Genomic DNA, 20,286 nt, shown 5'->3' with positions numbered 1-20,286 from the left:
GAGGGCCCGGCCTGTGGCGCGCGCACAGCATCCCCTGGATTCGAGATTGGAAGCGAGCGAGCTGTGCTCTGAGGCCTTCGCAAGAAGATGCGGGGCACCTGTCAGGACAGGGAAGGGCTCCTAACCCTGCGCCGGGGCCACCGGGAGGACTTAAACGAGGCCAGCTGGGAGTGAGGTTCCACCACGAGACCTGCCACGGGTGCCCGAGGGTCAGACCGAAGACGGGGCAGGACGGGAGCCCCTGTACCTCTTGGGCTGGGTGTTAAGTGAAGCTTGGATGATCAGGTTATAATGAGTTTTTGCCTTCTGAGGGAATTCTTTATTTTGAATGGAGAAAATGATGATCCTGCGGGATCCTGACAACAATTTTTATCTCTTACAGAATGCCAATTCCTGTCCAGTCGACCGAACTGTGTTTAAGTGTATTTGTATTCGAGCCCGGTTTGGTGGTAAAATCCTGAAGAAGGTAAGCGGAGGTGCAGCGGTCGAGCCCCCACCCCCGCGCCCCGTTACGTCGGTCCCTGTATGAGGGGAGAACGTGCTTGCAGGGCCCATCGGTTTCCTGAAGGGATCTGTGTTGGCCCAGTGCTTTTCAGAGAGCCAGTGCAGGCCCTCTGCAGCCTGTAGGGGCGACACCCGTTGATGGAGGAGCTGCCTTGGCTGCTGGTTCTGGGTGGAGCAGACGGTGGCAGTTTCTCCGACGTCCTCCTCCCCACTCCCACCTGCCTTCTCTCCGCCTCCCCGCTTCTCTTCTCTTGTGCCACGGCAGACGCGGGAGCGCCCACACGGCCGACGGCGCTGGGCAGGGCCGCACGCAGGGCAGCTCAGAGGTTCTCCTTTGCTCTTAGGTGTGTGCTCTGTAAAGGCACGCGGGGCTCCTGGCAGCTGTGGTTCTGGCCCTGGCGCTCTGCTCCCCTCCGCCCGGGAGCGCCTCCCACGTCCGGTGGGCAGCCTCCGTTTACCCAGAGTGGACCCCGACCCCTTGCTGGGTGTGCAGAGGTCCTAGCGGCCCACGAGCGAGCCCGGCTGGAGAAGATCCAGGAGCCACGGTGCGGGAGTCACCTGCCCGGCTCTGGAGAAAAAGGCCGTGTGTGTGTGTGTGACAGGAGGAGGAGAGGGACAGAGGCTGTGCCCTGCGGCATGGGGAGACAGGTGGGGTGCAGAGATGGTGTCCCATCTGAGAGGACTGTGTCCCCAGACCTAGCTCCGAGGACCACATCTCCGAGCCTGCATGTCGAGGGCCGGCCCCACACGGGGCTGGGACTGTCCCAGTGCGGCGGCCCGTGTGAGGACCGTGTCCTTGGCATCCGTGTCTCCGTCTTTGCCGGGTCATACAGTCATTCTCACAAGAGGAAAGGCCTGCTGCTTTTGTCCTGCTCCCCTCCTCGCGCTCCAGGGCCAGTGTCCTGGCTTGTGGCTGCCGGCTCCCTCTGCTCTGCGCGTCCCCCCCACCCCCCGCCACCAGCAGGGAGAGGCTGCACAGTCTGCTCCGTGGTTTGGGCTATACCTGCCGTGTGACCAGCGGTGCTTTCCTGCTCACAGATTCCAGTGGAGAATGCCAGAGCCGGAGAAGATGAGGAAGAAGACCCAACCTTCTGTGAGGTGTGCGGCAGGAGTGACCGGGAGGACCGTCTGCTCCTCTGTGACGGCTGTGACGCCGGGTGAGCCTGGGGCCCTCCTCGTGGTGGCTCCGGAGGGCCCTGTGTTCTGGGCTTCCTCCCCACCGCCGTTCACTGTTGCGGTCGCTGAGGCCAAGCCCCCTGTGTCGGGAGCATCTGAATCCCAGGCCGTCGGTTGGTAGCCGGCAGACCTCCCCCGCGCTTCTGTCCCTGCCGTTGATACCCTCTGTTCCCTCCAAATACCGCGAGGCTCCGTACAGAGATGCACATACCACATCAAGACAGAAAAGCTGAGGGAAATGAGAAGTGGGGTCTGTGGGGCCGGTCAGCAGCCCCGGGGGCCCAGACAAAGGACTTGTGTGGGACCCCGCCTTTTATGAGGTCAGGTGACCCCTGTGTCCAGCAGGCTCTGGCTCCCGGGAGCCTTTGCCCAGCCTCTTTCCATCGTGGTTCCTCTTCTCAGGGACTCCCGCAGAGGCTGCCACTGGACGTGTGCAGATTAGTCTGTAAGCTTGTGGTGAGGGGCTGCGGCAGCATCTCGGGGCACAGGTGGTAATGGGAGGGTCCCATGGGGCCGGCAGGTCTGGAACTTCCTCTTGGGCGGCAGGAGGAAGTCTCGAGCCCTGGGGACTCAGAGCTGGCCCTGGAGGCGCTCGCTTTGCTCTGTTGCAGGCTGGCCCAGGCTCTGACCCCTGCCCAGGGCCTCCCTCTCTGGTGCCGCCCTCGCAGCTGGCACGCTCTGCATGTTCGCCTTTCCACGAGGGGCTGCCAGCGTGCGTGCCGTGTGAGTGCTCCACTCGGGTGCTCCAGTTGGGGGGCCGGGGGTGGCCGTGTCTGACTGCCCCCTGCTCCTTGGTCGCTGTGAGTCTGGGGGACAGGAGAGGGGTGCCTTCAGTGTCCTACAAACCCTCAAGGCGAGTCCCTGCTCTTGCCATCCCTGTGCCTCGTTTACAGGCTTGCCTGAGTACTGGCAGGAAGCTGAAGAAACACGGTCTCATGGGGCCCTGGGGCTGAGCGGGCAGCTTAGCTCTCAGAGCTCGCTTTCCATGCGAAACCAGTCCTCCCCCCGTGTTTGTGGCCATTTGAGGCCTGGAGCAGCTGGGTGCTGCAGGAGAGGCCATCCGAGGTGGGAAGGACTGTCTGTGGTCCTGGCCACTGGCCTCAGCTCTGTAGCCCAGGGCCCCCCAGCCGGATGCCAGACTCAGGTGCCTTCTGGTGGTCTCCACAGTGGCCAGAGAGCCCAGGTGAGGCTGTTGGAACATTTGCTCACAGGGGCGGCTTGTTTTCCTGCCACTTCTGAATTGGGCCCACGGCCTCAGTTCTTTACACCAGGGTCTCTTTGTAACCCTAGAAACTGGACAGAGTCTTGTCAGGACTTCTTACAGCTTTGTTAACTTTTTTACTCTTATAAAGTATGTTTGTGAATTTAACGTATCGATTTTTTTTATTTTCCGTGCTTGAATTATTTAGCAGGTAAGAAAGCTCAAGTACGTAAAAATCCTGGTGAATCTAAAACTTTAAGATAAGTGAATAGGGGTCTCGTGCCTCCAGGAGCCCTTACACCGCTCTTACCCGCCGCCTGCCGAATCTTCCTGTCGTTGTCGCTCGTCTTTCACCTGAAATGACTCCGTTACGTTGGAAATTGAGTCACAAGGCTGTCGATACACAAATGTGTGTGACAGATCCTTTCACTATTACCGGAAGTGAAGGACAGATTATCCCTGATTTTTTGAAACTTGCAGTTTAACGGAAAGGCATTGAGTCACCAGGGAAGCCATTGAGGACGTCACTGCGTCCCGTCGCTGTGGTCCTTGCAGGCAGGAGGTCAGCTCTGGGTGCCTGGTCTACCCCGCTGTGTGGGGAATTGGGGACAGGAGCTGTGCCCCCGTCCGGGTGGCTGCTCTGTGACCCTCCCTCCATGTGAGTCCCCAGCCAGTCTTGCCTGTGCACGGACTGCGGAGGACACAGGCTGGCTGGGCCGGGCACCTGTCACACAGCAGTAGCCTCCCCTCGAGGCCCTGGACCTTGGCCCGAGGAAAACATGGAGTGAGCCGTGTCGGGTCCTTGGAGTGCTTTGTGAGAAGCTGCACAATTCCTGATTCTCTTCTTGCGACCACGGAGCTCTCAGAAGGATCTTCTGAGGCTGGGATCTACTTGGGGTGTTGGGGTGCTCCCCAGGACTTGATGCTGGCCTGGACTGGCAGTGTTGCCTTCCAGGAGGGGCCTCCCCCCGCCCCCCGCTCCCGTCCCTGTGGCCCTTTTTTGAGGTCCCCCCCCCACCCTGGCTTCCTGGGTCTTCACGTTCTCCCCCCGGCCCCCCACCCCGTGACCAGCAGGTGGTCCTTCAGCTGCTCAGGATCTGGGCTCAGGTCTTCAGGGACTTAGTGGGGACTCCACTTGGGTGTCCGTCTGGCTCAGGGCTGTCTGGGGTCTTGGCGTGAAGGTGGAGAGGCTGGCATGGCAGCCCATGCCAGCAGCGAAGTGAATCTTCCCAAGCTGCTTTCATCAAAGCCTGGGTCGAAGCCCCTGGGAGACTGGGCTTGGGCCCCATTTCTCTTTGCTCTCAGCACACAGAGCCTGCCTTTCTCCGTTGGCTCTTCGGACTGGGCTGTGAAGTATGAGGTGCCGACATTTGAAACTCTTGGGGCTGCCGAGTGACTGTGGGGTGGGGAAGGACAAGCTGAGGCTCCAGGTGCAGGCAGGTGCAGGATACCTGCCATGGTTGGCTGCACGCCCCCCACGGGATGGAGCTGCCCTCCATCACGAGGCTACCTGCGTCCATCCCTCCACACAGTACACCTCCTGTGGAGGATTCGGGAGCCGTTGGGCCCCCTTTGGAGGGCGGAGATAGCCAGCATGCCCCAGGGAAGGATGCAGGAGGATAGGGAGCCTTGTGTCTCCGTCTGATGCACGTGGACCTCTGAGCAGGCCGGCCTGCACCGCGTCCCCAAGGTCAGCTTGGTGAGATGTTCCAGGCGGAAGCTGCCCACAGCACCTTGCTGTGTGCTCGAGGCCCTTTCTCCAGTGGGGAGAGGGAGCACTGGGTCCCTCTCTCTCCCAAGGACCCCGGTCCGTGGGTCAGGGCCCCTCCCTCATGATCTCCGGTAACCTCACCACCCCCGAGACCCCATTTCCAAATGCAATGACTTTGGGTATTAGGGCTTCGACGTGGGGACTGGGGGGTCACGATTCAGTCTACGGCGGGGGCATTGCAGTCTTGGGACACATCAGGATGATGGTGGTGGCTCCCCGGGTTGTGACAGTGGTGCTAAAGCCCCTGTCTGCTGCTCGTTCCTGTAGGTACCACATGGAGTGTCTGGACCCTCCTCTCCAGGAGGTGCCAGTGGACGAGTGGTTCTGTCCGGAATGCACTGTGCCTGGAGCTGCTCCCGCTGCAGGTATAGGCACCGCCTCCCCCCAGCCTGGGAGCATTCAGGGGCCTCTCACCTTCTGGGAGAACTTGTAGGGTTTTCTGTCAGGGCAGCCCAGGACCCCGGGGAGATGCCCCCTGCCAGGCCAAGGCCACGGCGGACACACGTCAGTCCAGGATGCTCCTCCTCCCCAGATGCGGGTCCTGTGAGTGAGGAGGAGGTCTCCCTGCTCTTGGCTGACGTGGTGCCCACCGCCAGCCGGCTTCGGCCCCACGCAGGGAGGACCCGCGCTATTGCCAGGACGCGGCAGAGCGAGAGGGTCCGAGCGACTGTGAACCGGAACCGGATCTCCACTGCCAGGAGGATTCAGGTGGGCGCCCACTGCTGAGGCTGCCGGTCCCACTGTGGAGCCGTGCCCGACGCGGCCCCTCGGGGTGCAGGGCCCTGTGGCAACACCAGCCACGGACAGCCCTGGCCGGGGGGTGGGGGGGCTCTTCTCTGCTGTCTGGCTGCTTAGGGAGAGCATCAAGCTGTTGGAGGGGGGTGAGAGGACCTGGTGGAGGCTACTACCCTACCGCCCCATCACAGATGCCCGCAGTCCTGCCTCCCTCCCTCCTGTGTCCGCCTTGCGTCCCATCTCGCTGGGCCCCCGCCGTGGCCGGGAGCCTGCGCGGTCGGCTACTCATCACCCTTCATTCTCACCCCGACTCGCTTCTCAGGAGGCCCTCCCAGGCCCCGGACTGCCCGCTGGAAGCGCGCAGCGTTTGTCGGAGGCAAGAAGGGCACACCCGCTAGGTCTGTTACTGGCAGGCCGAGGGCATCCAGCTTCCGTGGTTGGTTTGGTGGGGCTGGCACAGGGTCCCTCAGGGGCTCCCAGGTGGTGCCGCCCCTGCTGGGGTCCTACCCGGAGTCCTCCTCAGGGCACGGGGGCTGCTTGAGAAGCGCATGGGCGGTCGCCTCGCTGATGGCACCCTCCTTTCCATGTAGCATGTCCCACGGTACCTCATGTCTTCTCTTCTGGACGAGACCATCGAGGCCGTCGCTGCGGGTCTGAGCTCTGCTGTGTACCAGTGCCCCGTGACGCCCCGAGCCCCCGCCAAGCGCAGGAGGAGAGCAGGTAAGCCCGGGTGTGATGGCTTCGCTGCGGGCCGCATGTGTGTGTCCCTGGGAAGCAGCCGGCCACGTGCTCGCCTCCCACGAGCTTCACCCGCAGAGCCACGTCACGTTCTGCAAGCTGGTGTTTTCACATCACAGAAATGTGGCGCAGACGCTCCGTGAGCCAGGCTGGTCTAGTCCGCTCAGGCCTTCTGACCACCCACCGCAGGCCGCCTGCACACGCATCTGGGCGACTCGGCCGCGCCCAGCTTGGTGGGAAGCACTCTGCAGGCCTTGGTGGCAGAATGGTCTTGCTTCCCCCCAGATGCAGTGCTACACCAGGAAGCCCCTGGTTCTGGGCCTTTCTCTGTGGGAGCATTGAACTGATGAATTGACTGGCTTCTTGTCTTTTTCTGTGTTCATTCTGGTGATTTTGTCCCAGTAGGTCCTGTCCTTGCCTGGTATCAGTAGGCCCCTCCCGGGGAGAAGCCCTGGGGTCCTCGTGGGCAGTACCCCCCCCCACCCCACACCGGCCCTGCCCACAGAACGCGGCGCATGGCTTCCAGGGTCAGGCTCAAGCTCTGTTCCTCAGCTGGCGTGGGCTCCGGTGGGGAGCTCTGCTTCTCCCCGTCGGTTGTCAGCGAACTGTGACTTACTCAGTGGGTTACGACCTGAGGTCTTCCCGCGTCACCTGCACCAATCCAAGTTTGACAGTGAGCATCGCCGTCCGGCCGGGCCCTTCCCTTCCCAGCCAGCGCCCCCGCCCCCAGCAGGCAGTCCCGGCGTCCTTCGCCCTGGACACTGGCTTTGCCCGTTTTCAGACGTCCATAAGGTCCTCCCGAGCACACAGTGGCATGTCACTTGGCGTGGCGTGGTGCTCTCGGAGCCCGTGTCGGTGGGTGAGTTTCTGTGGAGGGGCGTCGGCGCTCCCCGAACATGCCGCCGTCCCTTGACGGGTGTCCTGACGCGGGCCGCCTGGCTTGTGCTCTGCTTGGGCTGTTGGGACAGAGCTGCTGCGAGTCTTCTGAATGTCCTTGTGGCGGTGGCTTGCCGGCTGGTGCTCGGTTTCTCCTGGGGAAGGAGACCGTGGGCTCATGGGGGGAAGATGCAGTTAGGGTTCTGTGGCCCGTACCCCTGTCAGCAGCATGCGCCCCCCACCCCCCACAGTCCTGGGGATGGTCGGCGTTTGTCCTCGCTGTGCCTGCTGGGTGTGTGACACGCCCTGCCGTGCCCTGCGTTCCCCACCTTTGGGGCCGAGACCCGGATGCTGTCTGGCTCTGTGGCTTGCGGAGGTGCGGGGGTGGGCAGCCTGCACTCGTGGGCCTCCCAACCGTGTGACCGCGCTCTGTGTGTGTGCTCTGCCGGGGCGGGCCGTCCTTTCCAGCCCTTTCTAGTGGACAGAGCCGGGAAATCCATGCTAAGGTCATGCAGTCTCTGACTTGACTGAACGAAGGTTACGGGGTTTTGTTTGTCTCATCTGCATCTGCAGGTGTTTGTGTCAGAAACTCCGCAATTCCGTGTTCACTGGTGCCCCTGCTCACCCGTCTCCCTCCCCCAGAGAGCAGCCTCAGAACAGCTCAGGTCTTGCCAGCGCTGTGGTTCGAGGCAGGACTGGAGGGGTTTGCTTTGGTCCCCAGCGCACCCCCGTTCCCTGTGCTCATATGGCAGAGAACAGTTCTTCTGTCTTTGCGTCTGGCTTGCTCCCTTGGTTTGAGGTTCTGTTTTGTTTTTTTTTTTTTTAAGATTTCATTTATTTATTTGGCAGAGATCACAGGTAGGCAGAGGCAGGCAGAGAGAGAGGAAGGGAAGCAGGCTCCACACTGAGCAGAGAGCCCGATGCCAGGACCCTGAGATCATGACCTGAGCCGAAGGAGAGGCTTAATCCGCTGAGCCCCCCGCCAGGCACCTTGGTTTTGGGTTCTTTTTTGGTTTCCTGTTCTCATTTTGTTTTGGTTTTGTTAGTGAATTTTTCGCTTTTGCAGACTTCTGTCAAAGCTTTGGAGGCAGAGGGAGAAATGCGTAGCGAGTCCCCACTCAGCCATCGTGTCGCCTGGCCTCGACCTCACTTGTACCCCCTCACCTGCTCCCTTCCGTGTTGTCTTGAAGCAGATCTTTCTTGTCATCGGCCTCTTACCTGGAGGTATTTTCTAATGTGTTTCTGAGAGACGCCGTCTTTTTTCCTTTGAGCTGCAGCACAGTACCCTTGTGACCCCAAGAAGTCAAGTAGCGGTTCCTTAACGCCGTGAGATAGTCTCAGGGTTGAAGGTTCTAATTGTGTCATAAATGTGATAGAATTTTAAAACCTAGTTTATTTGAATCCAGAGCCCGGCAAGATCCGTGCTTCACTGTTGGCCGCGCCTGGTGAGTGGCTCTGGGAGCTCCTGACTCTGGGGGCAACTGGGGGGCCGGGGCTCCCCTCCCGCTGTGGCGGCCCGGAGCAGAACCACAGGGTCCCCCGGCTTCACCCAAAACTCTCGTCCGACTGGATTTGGGTTTGCGAGTGGCCCGGCGGAGGGCGCAGGTGGGGCCCGCTGGGCTCACCAAGGCAGGGAGAGGCCTCCCCGCGGGGCGGTCCTTCCCCGGGCCCGGGTTTGCTTCGCAGGAGCTCGCTTGCTAGTCACTTGCTGGGTGGAGTTCAGGCAGGGCTGTGAGGGCCCAGAGTTTGCACGTGGGCCGTGGCGGGGGAAGGGGGGTTATTCCCCGCAGACGTCGCGAGGGCCCATCGCTCCGTCCCTGCGGAAGCCACTCCTTCCAGGCTGAAGCCCCCCACCGCGTTCCAGGGGCTGCCGGGGCGTCCTGCAATGAGCGTCCTTCTTGAGCCCATGGTAGCGTCCCTGAGCCGGACCAGGGCCGAAGCCCGGAGTGTGGGCAGTTTGGTCTTGAGGACGGGCTGCAGAAGCCGTGCGGCCAGTGCCCCACACCCCAATCTGTCGGGAGCAGCCCCAGGGTCACAGCCGGTGGCCGCGTACCTGGGGCCCCTCATTTCATTTCGCTCTGTGTCATCAGGGCTGGTAGCTTCGTTTTTCGTTTCACTGTGGTGTGTGACAAATGACGTGGGACAGTCACTGGTGTAAAAATCGGCCTGGCAGGTTGCTCTGCACCGCCGCGCCTTCCCTCCTCACTCCTCCGCGCAGAAATGCTGGTGAAGTTACGACCTGTTTCTGCATGTGACTGTCTTCATGCCAGGTCCTGGGGGCGCAGAGTGCGTCCTTGAGGGGGGACACCCAGGGGCAGGGCCGGGGGGCTCGGGGCATGGAGGGAAGCATAGACTCTCAATGTGCTTTTTGTAGGAAGACGGAAGAAAGTGTTGGGAAGAAGGAAAACGCAGTCCAGGTCGTCTGTGAAGAGCAGAAGCTCGGGGACAAGATCTAAGAAGCGCCAGGGTCGCGTGAGGAAGAGAAAAGGGAAAAAGTCAAAGGTAGCCTCGGACGGTAGCGTTCCCCACGTGCTGTCAGTTCCCTCGTGCAGCTAGGTGGCGGGTCGCAAAGAAAAAGCTCCTTTTTTCTGTATTTGCTTAGAGATCCACCCATAAAGATGAACATTTCCACAGCACACATTAAAGATGGGGCTGAGACAAGAGATTTCCCAGGACCCTTTGGAGCCGGACATCCTGAGGGCTTGCGTAGGACTCCTGACACCCCAGGGGTGGGCCCTAGGCGGCCCAGCAGGTCTGGAGGCCTCAGGGCTGTGGCCAGCAGCTTGTCCGGGAGGCAGGCGGATGGTCACCTAGTGCCCAGGAGCCCAGTGGGAGCTGTGGGGGAGTTGAGAGAGGAATGCCACCCAGGGCGTGCGGCCATGTTTTCGGCTGGGACACTCTTGTCCTGCCAAGGTGACTCGAGAGGGTCCCCTGCGAGCACTGCCCACGTCAGGCCATTCCCCTTGCTCCGGTTCTCTCACCCCCAGGCTTCGGGGCGGGCCCTTCCTCGTGTGTGTGCCGCCTGTGTCACGCGTCCCAGCTCTGAAGGGTCGTCCTCCCTGCGCTCATGGGCCGCGCACTGAGAGCGCGTTAATGTGAAACGTACGAGCCCACTGTGGCCGTCGTGCAGGTGTTTGTTGCGACCGAACGTGAACTTATACCTGAGACCTTTGTCGTTGCCTGATGATGTGAGTGCTAGAGCTCACACTTACGGAGCCTACACTTCCCGTTTCAATGAGAGTGAGCAGTTGCTCTGGTGGTCCACCGATGTGAAAGTCCTGGAGGGTTGGTGGCACACCTGCCGTGTGGGGGTGTGGGTCCCCCAGCGCTGCTCCTCAGGTGTGTAGGCAGCCGTCACCCGGACGGCCCGTCGTGCTGCTTGGCAGTGTGTGTGCAGGGTCGGACACCCCCGCGGCGCGAGGTACCAGCTGTGCCCAGCTCCTGCGGGCAGTTTTGCAGTGTGTTAGGTTGGGGAGGTTGAGATGTGCTCGTCAACTCTGTTGGGGTAAAACCTCTGGAACGTTGTTAATACACGTGAAGCCCTTCGGCTCCCGTGTGACATTTACTCAGCGTCCTGGGTGGTGGTTCTGGAGCCTTCAGCTCCCGTCCTGCTTACCATTCCTGCCTTTTGTGACTTCGGTTCAGAATGAAGCCACAGCTCGCGCCCGCATCGCACGGACACTGGGCCTCCGGGGTCCGGCCCGTGGAGCCTGCATCCCATCTGTGCACAAGCCGGCAGACCCCTCTCTGGGGCTGATGCGTGCGGACATCGGCGTGGCCTCCCTGTCGCTCTTTGGAGACCCCTATGAGCTGGACCCCTTTGACAGGTAACGGCAGGGCGACCTCCCTCCTTTCCTTGTGGCCAGTGGCCTCGGACGTTGTGTTTGTTTGGCGAGGGTGGCGATGGCGGTCCCCTCCTTAGAGTCCTGAGGGGTGGTGGAGCTCCCTACACCCGCCTCTGCTCGAGCGGAGGTGGTCCAGCTTGCGCACCCACCCCAGCGAGCCGTTGCCAGCATGAAGCCCCTCCGTGGGGGCCGTGTGCCACTGGGGGCACGAGTGCTGCCGCATGTGCCATCGAGGAGGGGCCTGGGGTCTCCCTGGGCCTCCGATGGTGTGGGGTCAGCGTCCCTTCAGCCTCCGTGCTCTGCAGCAGTGAAGAGCCGTCTGCAAACCCTGCATCCCCGTTGAGTGCCAAGAGGCGGGTCCTGTCCCAGTCAGCGCTGCGTTCTCACCGGCCCGTAGCCAGGCCCGTGGCCGTGGGGCTCTCCAGGTGTGTGCGGGCAGGGGGCCGTGGTCCTGGGGGGTGGCCCTGACCAGCGGGGCTCCACAGGGGCTGGTGCTCCACCTGGCCTGGGAGGAAGCGCCGCAGTCTGTCTGGGCGTGCGGTGGGGGCGAGGAGCCGTGGGAACTGGAGGCCACTGCACACCCTCCCTTACCACAGGACTGTCGGGGGGCATTTGGGGCCAGAAGCGTCAGATGATCTCACCTCCGAACAGCCTGCTTTTCTTTTTGGGGGCTGCTGGCTGTGTCCAATGCTGCCCGCTTGCAGGGCGCTGGCGTGAGGGTCTTGGGCACAGGGAGGCAGCTGCGGGTCTATACGTGCAGGAGGAGTGTTCCTGCCGTGGCGCCTGAGCCGGAGGTGGACGAGGCCCCCGTCCCAGACCTGGTGGGGAGCATCCTGTCGGGCCAGAGCCTGCTGATGATGAATGGCGCGGACATCGTCATCCACCGGGACGGCTCCCTCAGCGCCAAGAGGGCAGGTGAGGTGGCTACCACGTCCGTGGGGACGCCCTCTCTGCCTTGGCCCCCTGGGAATGAGCCCCGGGTTCTCCTTATCTCCGAGCCGGTGGTCAAGGAGACAGTTGAACTAAAACGCATTCTCTGCTCAGAGTGGACGTTGAGGGGGCATGGTTTTCTCATTTCTTTTCCATTAATTCTACCTGCCTTTCTGAAAGAGTTCACAGGCTGAGGGTTGAGGTGATGATGGGGTTTCTGGACCAGCCCACAGACTCTCTGTGGCCGTAACGTGGCTGGTGTGCGTTCCCACAGCCATGGAGCCGGCCCCTGTGGGTCCCTCCCCCACGTAGCCGGGCCCTGGGAGGTTTTTGGGGTGGGGGTCCCCAGCCATGGAGGATGGGGCTGGCTGTGCCCTTCCTGTCCCTGGCGCACGCACGCGCACACGCGCACACACCCCTGCCATGACAAGCCTCTGTAACTGGCAGGGACACTTTCCGTGGGTGCAGAGCACACCTGTGAGGCCATGAGGAAGTGCCTGTGGTGGCTTGTGAGACCAGCCCTTGCCCAGACCCCCAGGTGCGCCGAGGTCTCCGTCAGGGGTTAAGGGGGAACTGGCCTTTATTTATCTGTTTATTGTGACTTTTTAAAAGCTCTTATTCATTGATTCCAGAGAGCAGGCACACGAGCCAGGGAGTCGGGGGGCAGAGGGAGGGGGAGAAGCAGGCTCCCCAGCCCGACACACAGCTCGTCGCAGGAGGCCGAGATCGTGACCCGAGCCAAAGGGAGACACTTTGACTAAGCGCCCCCCAGGTGCCCCGGGAATAGGCAGTTAAAAGCACAGCTTTTAGGGGAAGGCCGTTGTGATCTGGGGCAGGTGACAAACTGCTTGCGGCAGGGACTGATGACCACTCACCCTCTTGTCTTCCAGCACCCGTTTCCTTCCCTCGGAGCACAGGCGGCTCATCCCAAGGCCCCAAGCACCCTGGGCCCGGGGCCTGCCTACAGCCCAGAGTGCCGCACTCGGGAGGTGGGCCACAGGGTGCGGGGCTGAGCTGTCATGGCGGGCCAGCGCCCTCCCGTGTCCCTGCACTCAGGACTGGGGCGACTGTGAGACTGGACCCGTCCGTGACCCCTCTGTCCGGTCAGACTCAGAGCCTGTCAGGCGTGCGCGGGCCTGGCTTCAAGCAAAGGGACGACACTCGATGTGATAGCAACAGCCGGCGCGCTCTGCTTCCCAGCTCTGCGTCCTCCAAGACCCCCAGTAGCTGCTGTCACTTGCCGCCCGCTGGTGCATTGCTGGGCCAGGCCCTGAAGCCAGCTCCCAGGAGGCCCGACATCTCCGAGCTACCAAGGATACCAAAGGTCAGAAGGGAGGACAGCGGCGGCAGACAGGCAGACGCGGCGCCCGCCAGCGAGCAACATGCGGAGATCCCCAGCTCCTGCATCAGCCGGCTCACGGGCAGGGAGGGCCCCGGGCAGCCCGGCCATGGTGCCAGAGCCGAGGGTGAACCAAGCAACAGGGGCCCCCAGGACCCTGGCCCGCACTCCGGGGGCGGCTCCCAGTCCCCCACCTCACCGGGACCCTCGAAGGGGAAGGGGGTCAGCTCGACCTTTCAGAGCTTCAGGATCAATATTCCCGGGAACACGGCACATTCCGGCAGACTCTCCAACCCTGGCTTTTGTAACACGTTTCGGCCGGTCGACAATAAGGTGCAGAGGAAGGAGAACCCCTCACCCCTGTTCTCCATCAGGAAGACCAAACAGCTCAAGAGCGAGATCTACGACCCCTTTGACCCCACAGGCTCCGACTCCAGTTCCGCCGGCAGCAGCCCTGAGCGCCTGGGCTCTGGCCTCCTGCCGTCTGAGATCACACGCACCATCTCCATCGACAGCCCAAAGGCCCCAGCGTTGCAGACGGTGCGCTGTGTCACCTCTTACACCGTGGAGACGGTCTTGGGGACGGAGCCCGAGCCCCCTCGGGGGCCCTCCTCCAGCGGGCTCGAGCTGCGGGACGAGGGGGCTGCCGAGGGGACCTCTGACCTGGAGTGCGAGGGGTTGCATGAGGGGCTGGGCGAGGGTCAGGGCTCAGCCTCCCGGGCACAGAGGGCCCCCCCCCCGGAGCCGTGGGAGGACAAGGGCCAGCTGCCCTGCAGTACCTTCTTTGGCTCCGAGGAGCGGATGGTGACATGTGTGACTGTAGCCGAGCCGGAGGCCCCACCCAGCCCTGATGTGCCACAGACGACCACCCACAGGATCGTGGAGCTGAGGTCCCCGTCATGCTCCCGCTCCACATCCAGCTCCCGTGGCAGGAAGAAAGCCAAGAGGAAGCGAGCCACGTCCAGGGAGCACAGGAGGACCCGCTCGGGCTCCCGCTCAGGTTCCCGCTCTGGGGACAGGAGCTCACGGTCTATGTCCTCCCCGGTAGGGGACGACCACCCCAAGAGGCCGCAGACCAAGTCCCGGGGCCGGAGGTCTTCCAGCGACCACTCCAGCAGCCACGAGCGAGCCAAGCGGAAGAAGGCGAAGGATGAGGGCAGGAGGAGGAAGAGGGACTCCTGGGGTCACGGCCGGCGGAGGTCCAGGTCCCGTTCGGGCAGCCCCGGCAGCTCCTCCCACGAACGCAGGGAGAGCAGGAGAAGGAAGCGGAGGCGATCAGGGTCCAGGTCTCGGGGACGGGAGTGCTCACCCCCCAGCAGCCTAGAGAGAGCCCGGAGGCACCGGCACACAAGGGAGAGGAGCCCACGAGAGAGGAGCCGGGAGCGACCCCGAACCCGGTGGGGCTCCCACGAGAGGAGGAAGCGTAGATCCAGGTCGCCGAGGTCGCCAAGCACAGAGCACAGGTCCCGTGAGCACCAGCGTCCTCGTTCCCATGAGAGGCGGCCAAGGCCTCGCTCTCCAGAGAGGAAGTTGACACCCGTTCTCCAGGAGGAGCAGAAGCCTGACCCGGAGCCGCCAGCCAGGCCGCTGGCCCCGGCAGGAGCGGACGCCTCCCCAGCCGGGGCCGAAACCCACAAGATGGCTCCAGAGGCCCCGGCGGGCCATCCGCCCGAGGACCTGGATTACGGTGACTCTGTCGAGGCAGGACACGTCTTCGAGGATTTTTCAAGCGAAGCCTTCTTCATGCAGCTGGAGGACATGAGCTCCCCTCCCTCCCCTGAGAGCACAGACTCCTCCCCAGAGCGAGACTTCCCACCCGCTCCTTCCATTACGCAGGCTGGCCGGCACCCGCAGGACACCAGCCTGGCCGTGGCCGTCCTCCGGCGGGAGGTGTCATCGATTCACGGTGAAGACACCACCCAGGCCCCGCCCCGGGCACAGGGCCCCGAAGAGAGGCCCGGGCTCCAGCAGGAGGCCACTGGGGCCGCCATGGTGCCCGGCGCCCTGGGAAGCCGGGTTGTGGGCGGGGTGCCCGTGGGGAAGGAGGAAGGCCCCCCCCAGCCCCCTCTGCTACGGGCTAAAGCGCTGGTGAAGAGAGTCACGTGGAACCTACAGGAGGCGCAGAGTGGCGCCCCCGCCGCGGACCCAGGCCTGCGTGAGTAGGACGCTCCTGCGGGCACTCGAGGGCATGGCTCGGGGCAGCATGGGGGGATATCCGTTGGGTTGTGTGCTTGGCTGGGGGAGGGGGGGCGGCACACGGATCTCTTCGGTCCCTCGGGTAGCATAGACCACAAGGCAGGGAGGTGGTTGCAGCCTAGGCTGTGGTCCTTGCTGCTGGGATGCCTTTCTGGAATTTTCCAGCTGGGAAGCCACTTCTGGCCCAGGGTGGCCAAGAGCACCCACCCTCCCCTGTGTTGGCCCTCAGGGATGCCGCTCCACAGGCCCCAGAAGCCCCGGGAAGGGGTCTGGGAAACAGAAGACATGGGCTCTTCGGTGGGGTTCCAGCAGGCACCCTTCTCTGAGCCCCCTCCCGCCGGTTACGTGCTTCCAGAGTCCGGCTTCCCCGAGGCGGAGCCCTCTCAGGTGGGTGCCTGGGTTGGAGCGACGTGGTGCTGGGCTGGGGCCGAGGACTCCCCTCTCTGGCCGGGGCTCTTACTGTGGCAGTGAGGAGTGCTACCCTGAACCGTGCGCGTTTCTGTCCAGGTTTATACCCCGAACCTGCCTCCCGCCCCAGCTCTGCCTATGAGTCTCCCGCCATACGCAGCAGCCGGCCAGCCCGCGGTGCAGTACATCCTACACGGGAGCCTTCCCCTGGCGAGCTGCGGGGTCACGCAGAGCCCGGCCCCGGGGCCACCCGCCCTGCCTGCAGCCTCCGAGCCAGCCGCCTACAGCACCGGCTCCAGCAACTCCGAGGAGAGGGCGGCGGCTCCCAGGCCTGCCGCGGAGAAGGCCAAGAATGAGGAGGTGAGTGTGGGCCCCAGGCCCCACAGCGGGGGCTGGCGGCGCAGCCCCTGGCCTGACGGTCACCCCCGTGCTTGCCCTCAGTACATGAAGAAGCTGCAGGTGCAGGAGCGGGCAGTCGAGGAGGTGAAGCTGGCCATCAAGCCCTTCTACCAAAAGCGGGAGGTAACCAAGGAGGAGTACAAGGACATCCTGCGCAAGGCTGTGCAGAAGGTGGGTGCGCGCAGGAGGGGCCGACGGCTAGAAGCCGCTTCTGTCTTCCTGTCGGGAGCTCAGATGCTCGGGAAAAGGAAGCGTGGGTGTTGGTGAGGGGACAGGATGGCGCCCCTGTCCCTTGCTCAGTGGGCGAGAGACAGGAGGTACGGATGCACCGCTCCCACAGGTGGGAGAGCCAGAGCCTGAGGGCGGTTCTCGGGCCCAGGGCATTGGGGCCAAATCTGGGGCCCACGGCCACACGTGTCTGGCCAGGGGCTGGGCCCTCAGCAGGCATGCGAGGCGGCCCTGGTAGGGGGATATTTCGTGCTCGGTGCCTGTGACCCGTGGGGGGACATCTGGGTCATGTGTGCCCCTCTCCCACGCCCCCAGATATGCCACAGCAAGAGCGGGGAGATCAACCCCGTGAAGGTGGGCAACCTGGTCAAGGCCTACGTGGACAAATACCGACACATGCGCCGGCACCGGAGGCCCGAGGCTGGGGAGGAGGCGCCTGCCCAGGGCCCGGAGAGCTGAGGCCACCCCTGGCGCTTCCGCTAGGGACGGCAGAAGCAGAGACCTCGGAAGACAGCCGGCCAGCACTCCGCTATCAGGGCTCCCACGACCACATGTGCCCTGCGCACTTGTCCTGCTCAGTTTCAAACTGGACCTTTTTATATGTATATTATAGATACACAGTTTCCATTGTGTTCTAATTTATCAAAAATGGATTATCTTTAGAAACTTCTTGATTGACTCAGTACTTGAAAGTCAGAGGCTTTGGTGATCAGGAGGGGCCTGGCGGGTGGAAGAAGCTCCTTGACCCCTCTCGCCGATGGCCTGATTTTATTTTCTGGAGTAACAAGGGAAGGCCATGCCCAGCCCTCTGTTACGCTCTGTAAGTGACGCTCGTGTTTGCTGCCTCCCGCGAGCAGAGCGCAGTGTCGGTGGGTCTGGAAGCCGGCGGGGAGGGGGCTGCACACAGCACAGAGTCGACCATTCGTGGTGCCTCCTCCCCAGCACACCTGCAGGGACAGATACCTACTGTCCCCGGAGCGTTTTGTATTCTTTGAGTAGAGTTTGTTGGCTCTAAAGCGTGTGGCCTGTTTCTTCATTGTGAAGACCAAGGAGGGCGGGCGGGGGCAGGGTGGTCGCCTCGTGTCCTGGGCCTGTAGGTGTTGGGGGCTCCCGGAAGTCTGCTGCCCCTTCTGAGCCCAAGCCCACCCCTGCGCAGGACACCAGCACTGACTCTTGAGGCCTTTTTCTTGGCTTGGAGACGGGCCGGCCCTCAGGCGGGCTGCTGCACCTCCATGAGGAAGCGCTCCAGGTCCTCATAGAGGCTGTTGGAGCTGGACAGGCAGAGGCCAAGGCTGCTGCTGTCCAGGGAGGACACCCCTTCCCGCTGCACGCACTCCAGGTGCGCCCGGCACAGCCACGGCTCCAGCTGTGGGGAGGGTGTCGTCAGGACAGACAGGACGGGACAGACGGGGGCTGTGTGCGGCCTTGCCTCCCGGGACCCCCAAGCCTCACCTTCACCAGGACCAGGCTCTTCTCCTTGGGCCTCCCAGCTGACAGGTCCTGCCCGAAACCCAGGTAGATGGTGTAGTGCGGGGAGCCTGGACGCCGGCGAGCCCGGAACTCCATCATCTCTGCGGGAGGGGACTCCGGTGAGCGGGGGTCCCTGGCAGGATGGGAGCGGGCAGGGATGGCGCGGCCCCAAGTCTGGTGTATCACTGACCTCGGAAGAAGGTGCTGAAGTCGAAGATGGGGGTGTCTTGGTTCCTTTGCAGCAGGCAGGGGGGTGTGGAGGGGCTGGCAGAGCCCAGGGGCCCTCCCACCTCCCAGTAGACCTTGCATTTGCCCAGGCGCCGGGCCCACAGCCTACAGCCCCGGAGCTCCAGCTGTAGTCCCGGGGCCACGTGCTGCAGCAGCTTCTCCGTATAGTGCAGCTGCTTCTGGTCAGGGAGCTCCGCCGGGCTCGGGAAGGCCACGTGCTGGGGCTCAGTGGCCGTGGTGGCTGCGCTTGGGGATCCGTAGAGGAACACGAAGCTTGGACGCCACACCACCTCCTGCAGCACTGTGCGGCCCTTGTACATAATGGTCACATCCAGGGCCCTCAGGCTGGGCTCTCCCTGCGATCCAGGCTCAGCAGCCGCCCCGGGGCAAGGCTCCACATCTGGTGGAGGCTGCCAGGGCTCCAGGACCAGGGCCAGGCCTGCATTTGGGGAGGAAGGCCCAAGCTGAAACCTGGCCCTCCAGGCCCTCACTCCCGCACACACCTCCGGCTCTCACCTGTCTCCTGCACCTGGTGCTCAGGGGCCGTGTCTCCTGCCCTTGGCAGGCACCGCTCTGTGTTCCGGAGCTCCAGGCCTGAGGAGGAAAAAGCGCCGTTGGGAGCAGCTGGACAGGCCCGGCTGTGGCAGGCTCCATCTCCACGGGCTGTCCTCACTCCCACCCCACCCCGAGCCTCTCCCTCTCCTCTCGGACTCTGCCCTCCCGCCTGCTCCTCCCCGCCCCCACCCCGGGCATGAAACCCTGCAAGGCTGAGCACCCCCACCCGACACAGCCTCTCACCGGGAGCCTCTGGGGGCACCGGGTCCCCCACCCATGCGGCTTCCAGCAGGTGGGCCTCCAGGCAGCTCTGCTCCAGAGCCTGGAGCAAGAGGTCCCCAGCACTGTCGGCTGCGCCAAAAGGGGGGCTTGGGGCTCCGAGCTCAGGGCTCAGCCCAAGCCCTGGCCTCTCAGCAGCGTCTCCTGCCAGGCATGGTCCTGGGAGCCCACCCTGCAGGGGAGGAGGGGCCGGTGTCAGCAGCTCCCCAGCCCCAGGGAAGAGTGGCAGCCCCCACCTGGGAACAAGGAGGGCTGAGGAGGCTCACCGTCCAGGGCGGGGCGTCGTCCAGGTCCTTCTCCCCCTTCTGAGTGCCCGCACCTTCCAAGAGAGAATTGGGATCAGGGCAGTGTGGGATGAGACTCTGTGGAGTGGGACGCTTGGGTATGTGTCTCTGGGTAGGCCCTCAGAGCTGGGGGGCCCCGCCACTAATCCCAGCAGTCCCAATCAGCTCTCCCTGCCCTCCCCCAACAACCTGGCACCAACCTCTCTGAGGCCAGTTTCTGGAAAGCACGGCTCTGCCGCGGGGTCTATCCAGTGGAGAGCAGAATCCCAGTGCCCTCCCAGCCCCCATCTCTGCCCCAAACGTCCTGCCCCCTCCACAGCTGCCCCCGCCCCCGCCCGGGGGCTCCTCACCTCTCTCCCCAGGCTCGAAGCTGAGCGCGTACACTTTGTGCGGGTCAGCGGGGTCCCCTGAGTTGTCCTGCAGCATCACAAACCGCTGGGTGCTGTGCAGCGCACAGCGGAAGTTGGTTTTCCAGCCGGCCCGGAGCGCGCCCTCCAGGGCCAGCTGGTCGTCTCCGCCCCTGCCCTCGCTGCTCCTGGGCGGCCACCTGCCGCGGGCCACCGCCCAGGCCTGGGGAGAGGGACAGACGGTGTGAGTGAGCATGGGGGCGCGGGCCAGGCCCTGAGCCGACCCTCCCACTCGGCCGCGCTGGGGATCCCACCTTGAAGATGCGGGAATCAGCCTCTCCCAGGTCCTTCCGCGCGAAGTGCTTCCAGGGCACGCGGAAGCGCGTGCGGGCCGCGTCCAGCCACCGCAGGCCCTCGTAGCGGCCGCTGCTGACCTCCCCCAGAAGCCAGTCTCCGAAGAGCAGGCGCGGGGGCCTCCTGCGGGCGGGGTGGCCGGCGGGTGAGGGTGCGGGCGGCCAGCGGAGTGGCCGCGCAGCCGGGGTGGGACGGGGGCTCACCTGTCAGCGGCCGCGGCCATCGCTCGCTGCGCAGGACCGACGCGGGGGGCGCGGGGGCGCGGGGGGCCTCCGCCGGGAGGGGCGGTCACGGCCGCAGGCGGGAAGCGTGGCTCGCGGGTGCCCACGGACGGTGCGGCGCAGGCGCTCCACGTGCGGGGACCCCAGACGCGGCGGAGGGCCGCCGGCCACGACGTTGCCGAGGTGCAGGCTCTGGGCGGCG

General features: G+C 63.8%; 2 protein-coding genes across 3 annotated transcripts in view; one reads left to right on the top strand and one right to left on the bottom strand.

Moving 5' to 3' along the window:
* Positions 1-17,012, top strand: part of PHRF1 (PHD and ring finger domains 1) — a 27,448-nt gene extending 10,436 nt beyond the window's left edge. Inside the window, exons 5-18 of one of the 2 annotated variants that reach the window (XM_032879854.1) lie at positions 383-466; positions 1,543-1,661; positions 4,920-5,017; positions 5,185-5,360; positions 5,978-6,107; positions 9,376-9,503; positions 10,647-10,828; positions 11,152-11,271; positions 11,607-11,761; positions 12,667-15,270; positions 15,541-15,698; positions 15,819-16,079; positions 16,161-16,289; positions 16,662-17,012. In XM_032879854.1, coding sequence (XP_032735745.1) covers positions 383-466; positions 1,543-1,661; positions 4,920-5,017; positions 5,185-5,360; positions 5,978-6,107; positions 9,376-9,503; positions 10,647-10,828; positions 11,152-11,271; positions 11,607-11,761; positions 12,667-15,270; positions 15,541-15,698; positions 15,819-16,079; positions 16,161-16,289; positions 16,662-16,805 — 4,488 coding nt within the window. In that variant the 3' untranslated portion in view covers positions 16,806-17,012. The remainder of the gene's footprint in view (positions 1-382; positions 467-1,542; positions 1,662-4,919; positions 5,018-5,184; positions 5,361-5,977; positions 6,108-9,375; positions 9,504-10,646; positions 10,829-11,151; positions 11,272-11,606; positions 11,762-12,666; positions 15,271-15,540; positions 15,699-15,818; positions 16,080-16,160; positions 16,290-16,661) is intronic. The other variant, XM_032879853.1, reaches the window with a different exon arrangement.
* Positions 16,968-20,286, bottom strand: IRF7 (interferon regulatory factor 7). The gene is made up of 9 exons (XM_032879101.1): positions 20,067-20,286; positions 19,824-19,986; positions 19,513-19,732; positions 19,145-19,197; positions 18,843-19,050; positions 18,601-18,638; positions 18,007-18,553; positions 17,799-17,917; positions 16,968-17,712 (listed from the first exon to the last, which is right to left on the bottom strand). The coding sequence occupies exons 1-9, from the start codon at positions 20,084-20,086 to the stop codon at positions 17,557-17,559; spliced, it is 1,524 nt and encodes a 507-aa protein (XP_032734992.1). The 5' UTR covers positions 20,087-20,286; the 3' UTR covers positions 16,968-17,556.

Source organism: Lontra canadensis, unplaced genomic scaffold (assembly GCF_010015895.1).
Source record: "Lontra canadensis isolate GAN:19392208 unplaced genomic scaffold, GSC_riverotter_1.0 scaffold66, whole genome shotgun sequence".
NCBI classification, from domain to species: Eukaryota; Metazoa; Chordata; class Mammalia; order Carnivora; family Mustelidae; genus Lontra; species Lontra canadensis.
This window is presented reverse-complemented; position numbering and strand designations above follow the sequence as displayed.